The sequence below is a fragment of the Triticum urartu genome, chromosome 3A (assembly GCF_056163025.1).
Source record: "Triticum urartu cultivar PI428250 chromosome 3A, HENAU_Tu73, whole genome shotgun sequence".
Taxonomy (NCBI): Eukaryota; Viridiplantae; Streptophyta; class Magnoliopsida; order Poales; family Poaceae; genus Triticum; species Triticum urartu.
The window spans coordinates 538623840-538631018 of NC_141875.1; the positions used below are offsets into that span (position 1 = coordinate 538623840).

The window sequence follows — 7179 nt, forward strand, 5'->3', positions numbered from 1 at the left end:
CTTTCTGCTGGCAGTGTTGTGTCCTCCTTTTGTTTTTCTGACGATCTTCTTATTGTTTACCGGAAACCAGAAGTTGTGGAGGACGGTGCAGCCTTGGACGAACCCATGGCCAAGTTGTTGAGTGTGGTGCGGTGGCCGTCTGTCAGTGGCGGGGAAGCAGATCCAAGGCGGCGAACGATGGCGTAGCGGGAACAGCTCCGGTGCGGTGGACGGCTGTTGGGTGGTTGGTGCGACATGTACCAAAGGATGGCTTATCATTGTGTGCGCGTGAGTCCGGCTGTGAGCTGACCGTTCATCGTCTGTGCGCCACGTGGTATCCTTCGGCTGGAGGGGCCTGCCAGCCCACGCACGCGATGGGACGCCGCCGCAGTCTGGGGCCCGCCACTACAGGGCCTCAGCCCATGCGCGGATCTTCTGCGGCCCGGACAGACCGCGCGCGCCCCAGCGGCGGTTTCCTCATGCCGTGATGGCGCAATAATCGCGGGGTGTGGGGGAGTGGGTGCAGTTAATCCTGCATCCCCCCACGTCCTGCCTCCTCGGCTTCCTCGCTCTGCCCCCTCCTTCTTCTTCCTCCTCTCGTCACGACAGCTACCTGCCGCCGCGCGGCCTTCCTGCCAATCTTCTTGGCTTGCCGTCGCTTCGTCGCAGCTGGGTCGTGCGCCCTCCTTTCGCCGCACCTTTCTCGCCGCCACGCCATCCCCATGGCGTTGTCGAGCTCCTGGGACGGCTCCAATGTCCACGACGACCATGTCAACTTCCTCCGTCGGACGCGGTGGCTGCCGGGCGCGGATCTCGTGCGGGTCCGCCTCGCGCCAGAGAGGGAGATCTCACCGGCGCTGGAAGAGGATGAGCGGGTAATCTTCCGCTTGCACTGCCTGCGCGGTTTCGGCCTACTGGCGAGCGGGTTCCTCCGCTCGTTCCTTGAATTTTATCATCTCCAGCCGCATCACCTCACCCCCAACGCGGTGATGCTGCTGTCGGCCTTCGTCACCCTGTGCGAGGGTTTTCTTGGCGTCCTCCCCACTCTTGAACTGTGGGGAGAGTTCTTTCAGTGCAAGCTCGGCACCGTCATCGCGGGCGTGCCCGCCCCATGCGGCGCCTTCATCGCCATGTGCAGGACGAGCGACAACAACCCATTTCCACCCATCCCGCTGATCCAGTCGGTGAAGCTCTGGCAGAAGTCCTACTTCTACGTGAAGAATATTGCTCCACAAGGTGACTTCGTCAACCTGCCGGCTTACGTAGCCGGCCCGCCAGCTGGGAGGCAGCCTTCATGGCCCTTCTAGTCCAGGTCGTTGTCTCTGGGCGGGTCCGCCTCCATTGCCCAGCTCCGGGTGATGATCCAGTCGGAGGGTCTGTCCGGGGCCGACCTGGTGGCCGCCTTCGTGGAGCGCCGGGTGCTCCCGCTCCAGGGCCGACCTCATATGATCTGCCGGCTAAGCACCAAGGAGATGCCTCATGCCGAGGTGTCTTACATGGTGAACTACATTTCCAACTGCAAGCTCACCGAGGAGTGGCAGTACGGCAAGGTGCCGTACTCTCACGCCAATCCTCCACCGGTGGTAAGTTTTTCTTCCTCTTTCTCTTTGCTTGTTGCCTAGTTCATGGTGGCCGACTCCTGACCAGCCGGCCTTTCTTTGGCAGAACCCCATGCTTCCACCAGTAGTCGGGGCCGCGGGGGTGGAACGCCAGTTCCTCCCCGACCATACGATGGACAATGTAGACGACCCAGACCTGGGGGCGGCCGCCATGGAGGACGACGTCGCAGGGGAAGGCGGCGACGTAGGTGGGTCCGGGCTCGGGGCCGGTTTTGAGGACTGGCCATATGACGACGAGGCCGAAGTCATTCTGCGCCGCCGACCGGCACCCGATCACCATGGTGCGGGCCCATCCGCCGGGCCGACTGCCCATGGCAGTGCGCAGAAGCGTCGGGCCGCGTCGATCCACTTCACCAGTCGGTCGAAGAAGCCCAAGAGTACCGCGGCGGCGACCAAGCGGGACGAGGCGGCCGCGAAGGCAGCCCGCTTTCGCAAGGTGGTGAAGCAGCCGCAGGCGGTCTCAGCGTAAGTGTCGCTGTTCTCATGCCTTTCTTTTTTCTTCTTCTTTGGTTGATGTTTTTCCAAACCCTTTTTCTCGATTAATCAAACAGGGCCCCTCTTTCCCTTGGGCGAGTCCCGGGCGCCTCCATAGTCGGAGTCGTAGGAGGGTCTTCAAGCTCGCACCGGGTAGATCCCCGCGCTGACCTTCTAGAGGCGACGGAGCGGAACACGCGGGAAGTGCGGGAGGCGGAGGAGCGGAGGGAGGCTCGAGAGGCGGAGGAGAAGTCGGTAGTGGCGCGAGCCGTCGCGGCCGCCAAGGACCAGGCGGAGGCCGCAGACGCGGAGAGGGAGGCGGAGGCCCTGTAGAACCAGCCTCCGCAGTTCGTCATTCCCCTCCGCGCCGCGGCTTCCGACACCCCTGTGCCCCCGTTGGAGGAGGCCAGCCGCAGCCAGCCGGAGATGGAGAGGGAGGCGGCGCCATCGCCGCCGACTGTAGCGGGCCGAGGAGGCCGGCCTGAAGTGCCGCCACCGTAGCCGGTTGGGGGCGAGCCAACCGTGGGAGGGGATCTTGTGATCTCGTCACCGCTTCACCGGCGCGCGTGGAAGGTGACTTCAGCGCTGGATGCGTAGAAGACCGTGGACGCCGGCTCGTCGGACCAGGACCTAGAAGCGGCCAGCGACAGCTCGTCCGGGTGGACGCCGGGCGGCGGGACAGCCGTGCTGAATGTGGCGGCGTAGGTCGTCCGGAACCGGCTGCAGGCCCAAGCCACCGCGCTGAAGCAGTACACCCAGGAGTTTCTCACGACGCGGTCAGTTATTCGGGTGAGTCCTCCTGCTCCTTTTCAATTGCTTTTAATTTCTTCCGTGGGGGCGCGTCAGCGCACCCACTGGGTGTAGTCCCCGAGTTCTGAGCGGGCTGCTGAGCAGGCGGCTTGGAACTTATTGGAAAGCTTGGTTGCCATCTTGTTCTTACTTGCGTCCCTTGTCTTTTCTGCAGGAGTACCACAACATCCGCGCGGCCGCCTTCAACTCCTAGGCCCGGGAGTTGAATCAGAAAGCCACTGATCTGGCCGAGAGCCGGAGTAAGCGCTTCGTTTTTCTTTTAAGTGGGGGCGCGTCAGCGCACCCACTGGGTGTAGTCCCTGAGACTCGGGCCGATTACCGAGTAGTCGGGTCAGATCTTTTCCTGACGACTTCTTTCTTTATATTTGCAGGGGCCAATGCTGCCTTGAGGAGCCAGCTGAGCGGAGCCCAGACCACCCTTCGTGCCAAGGAGGCCGAGTGCGCCGCCCTAGGTCAACAGCGTGACCGCCTGGCCAAGAGGCTGGACGACCAGGAGGAGAGCCACAAGGCGGCCCTGAAGGCGGCGCAGGACAGCGAGGCCGCCCTCAAAGCCGAATATGAGACCGAGGCGGCAAACTGGGCCAAGATGAGGCAGGCGCTGAGCCAAGGCTACAGCCGGGTGGAAGACTTGATTGATGGTAGGCCACCTTCTTCTTTGCTTCCTTTCCTACCTTCTACTATCTGATTCATTTTTTGACTTTGTGCCACTGCTTTCCTCTTTATGCAGATTACTTTCCCGGCTACTCTGCCGCCGCCACCCAAGCCATCGAGGCCTACCGCGATGCGCGACGGCAGGCGGGGGCCGAGATCGCGCCGAATGCCAGCCGATCACTTGAGGAGCAGCTTCTGGGGCTTCAAGCCCGCCTGAAACCGGCCCACCGCATGCTCTGCCATGTTCAGCGCGCCGGGGCGCAAGTGCTGGCCGCCCTCTGGCCTGGCGAGGTGATTCCATGCACCCCAAGTCGGATCGCCGACTGGCTGGAGGTCACAGTCGGCTGCTTCGAGGCTTGGAAGGCGTCAGCGGCCCGGTCCAGTGCTGGGCGGGCTCTGGAGGTAGTCTGAGCTTGGTATCCTGCGCTGAACTTGGACCAGCTGAGCACCTGGCGGCAGGAGGCTGACGAGGAGCTGGAGGCGGTGCGGCCGGCTATCATCCAGCGCGCCTCAGCGATCGCCGAGTATACCAATACCAGCGACTTTGCTCCTAAGGTGGATGACGCTGGCGTCGCTCAGCCGGAGGAGTGGTTCGAGCTGAACCCAGCCGAAGGTTAGGACTCAGCGGAGGAGATTGCCTCCAGTGATGAGGGCGAAGGGGAAGAGGGAGAGGATGACGAAGACACTGCGCCGGATGGTGAAGCGACCAGCCCACCTCAGCCCGATCGTGCCTCTAGCAACGATGCCGAGACACGCCAGCCGGTCACTCCTCCAGCCAGCACCGCCGACTCTGCCAACCTGCCCAACTGGCCTGTTGTTCCCCTGGCTTTATCCGCTGTCCTAGCTTTCCTGCTTGTTACTTCTTTGAACAATCTTTAAATTTGCGCAGTTCCACCCACCGGGGGTGTATTCAGACTATGTTGAATGCTGGCCTTTCGAAGGTCTTTTGTGTAAATATTATGCATGTGTTTGGCTTCCGTTTATGTTTGCTTTTTATCCTTTGGCTTTTTCCTTTGCCGCCTTCCCTTGGCCGCCGCCTTCCCAGCCGGACAGCTGCTCTGCAGTCTGTGGCTGGAGAAGGACTTGGTCGTTTTGGGAAGGCAAGTACTCGAGCTTTCTCAGATTGCAGCAAGGTGAACGGGAAGCCGGCCAGCCTGCTACTCTGGTAGACGGCTGGCGGGTGGGAGGCTGGCTCGCGTTATATAAGTTCGTTGGTCCTTAGCCGTTTTTCGCGTGGGCATCCTTTCCTGCCCTTGGCTCTTGCCAGTCGGATAGTCGGTTCTTCGAGCTGTGACTTTTTGGCAAGAGGGGGCTTGGGTGCCGGCACACTACTTGTCTGACTGCAGGTGGAACTTCAGATATAACTTGAGGCGGCGAGTCCCCGGGCCGACTGGTCGAACTCAGTGCCGGACGAAGAAAGCAAGTGTAATAACATAATCGTATGCGTGATACTCGTCTTTCATAGATAAAAGAGGGTAGTCCCCGAGCACTCCTCGGGGCACCCCTTGTCTCGTACTTAGTACAAAAGGTAACGTGCTACATACTATTTTTAACTATAAAATCTTCGGAGGAGATTGGCATTCCACGGTCGTTCCGACTCCTTGCCGGAATCATCTATCTTGCGTGCCTTCGGCTTCTGCGCGTCGATTAGGTAGTAGGAGTCGTTGCCTAAAGCTCTGCTGATGATGAAGGGGCCCTCCCAAGGGGCCGAAAGCTTGTGCTGGCCGGCTATTCGCTGGATCAGCCGGAGCACAAGATCGCCCTCTTGGAAAGATCTTGGCTTGACGTTCCGGCTGTGGTAGCGGCACAGACCCTGCTGATAGATGGCGGACCGACTGAGAGCTAACAACCGGCCTTCTTCCAGGAGGTCAACACTGTCTTCTCGTGCTTCCTTGGCTTCCGCCTTCGTGTACATGGTGACCCGAGGCGAGTCGAACTCGATGTCAGTTGGGATGACAGCCTCGGCACCATATACAAGGAAGAAAGGGGTGAAGCCGGTCGACTTGTTTGGGGTAGTGCGCAAACTCCAGAGGACGGCCGGCAGCTCGTCGAGCCAACAGCCGGCCGAACGCTCCAGTGGCACGACCAGCCGGGGCTTGATGCCGGAGAGGATGAGGCTGTTTGCTCGCTCGACCTAGCCATTTGACTACGGGTGGGCAACAGACGCTAGGTCTAGCCGGATGCCGTGTGTTGCGCATAAACGTGCCAGTGCTCCCTTTGCAAAATTTGTGCCGTTTTCGGTGATGATGCTATGTGGTACGCCATACTGGGTTGTAATATCTGTGATGAAGGTGACGGCAGTCGGCCATTCAGCTTCTTGATCGGCTTTGCCTCAATCCACTTGGTAAATTTGTCCACAGCGACGAGCAGATGCGTCATGCCGCCGCGCGCCGTCTTGAATGGGCCCACCATGTCCAGCCCCCAGACGGCAAAGGGCCAGGTGAGGGGGATGGTCTTGAGTGCAGAAGCCGGCAGGTGTTGCTTGGAGCTGAAAACTTGGCACCCTTTGCAGTGTTTGACTAGTTCCTTGGCGTCTTCCAAAGCAGTCGGCCAGAAAAACCCATGGCGAAAAGCCTTGGTGACGAGTGATCTTGAGGCTGCGTGGTGGCCGCATTCGCCTTGGTGGATGTCCCTGAGGATTGCTATGCCCTTCTCTGGTTCGACGCAGCGCTAGAAGACTCCAGTGACGCTGCGCCTAATAAGCTCTCGGCTGACGATTGTGTAGGCTCCGGCTCGGCGTTGAACTTGTCTTGCTGAGATCTCCTCGGTTGGCAGCTCTCTGTTTACCAAGAAGTTGAGGATGGGCTGGGCCCATGATGGAGCTGTGACTTCTTCTATTGTCAGGATTGCCACTGTGATAGGGGCGGGTGGGCTGGGTGGTGAAGAGTTGGAGTCGAAGTCGGCCATCGCCTGTTGTGTTGATGCAGTCCCTGGGTCAGCTGCAGTTGCCCCCGGACCGAGTTCCGAATTCCCCGGGCCGGGTGCGACTATGGCAGTTCCCGGGCCGCCTGTTGGAGTCCCCGCGCCACCTGCTTGGTTTCCCAAGTCGGATCCGACTGCGTTGGGGTAAGGCGGCACAAAGATGGAATCAGATTCTGGAGACGGCTTGAGGAGGCGGTGGAGAGAAACGCTGGCTGGTATGGCTTGCCGGGTGGATCCTACTCGTGCCAGGGCATCTGCTTGCATGTTGTCGGCATGTGGTACATGAAGGAACTCACATCCTTCAAAATATCCACTGATTTGCTGGATGAAGAAATGATAGCTCGCCATGTTTGCGTCTTTGGCGCCCCAGTCACCGGATGACTGTTGGACCACCAAATCCTAGTCGCCATAGCACAAGATCCGGCGGATGCCGAGCTCTTTGGCTAGCCGGAGCCCGTGTATGAGCGCCTCGTACTCGGCCACATTGTTGGAGGCGGCAAAATGAACTTGCAATGTATACTTGAGCATGTCACCCTTGGGAGAGGTGAGGACGATGCTGGCTCCTAAGCCAGTGTGCATCTTGGACCCATCGAAGTGCATCCACCAGTGAGTGCAGTCGGGAGCCGGTGGCAGGTATTGGGTTTCGGCCCAATCGACGAGGAAGTCGGCCAGCGCCTGGGACTTAATAGCGGTGCGGGGCTGGTAGAAGATCGTGTAGGGGGCC

The 7179-nt window shown here is 60.1% G+C and overlaps 1 protein-coding gene and 1 pseudogene across 1 annotated transcript; one reads left to right on the forward strand and one right to left on the reverse strand.

The window, feature by feature from the left end:
- Positions 1 to 701: 701 nt before the first annotated feature.
- Positions 702 to 1601, forward strand: LOC147980428 (uncharacterized; annotated as a pseudogene).
- A 4602-nt stretch (positions 1602 to 6203) lies between these two features.
- Positions 6204 to 6803, reverse strand: LOC147980429 (uncharacterized). The gene has a single exon (XM_087515605.1). The coding sequence runs from the start codon at positions 6801 to 6803 to the stop codon at positions 6204 to 6206; it is 600 nt and encodes a 199-aa protein (XP_087371731.1).
- Positions 6804 to 7179: the final 376 nt, after the last annotated feature.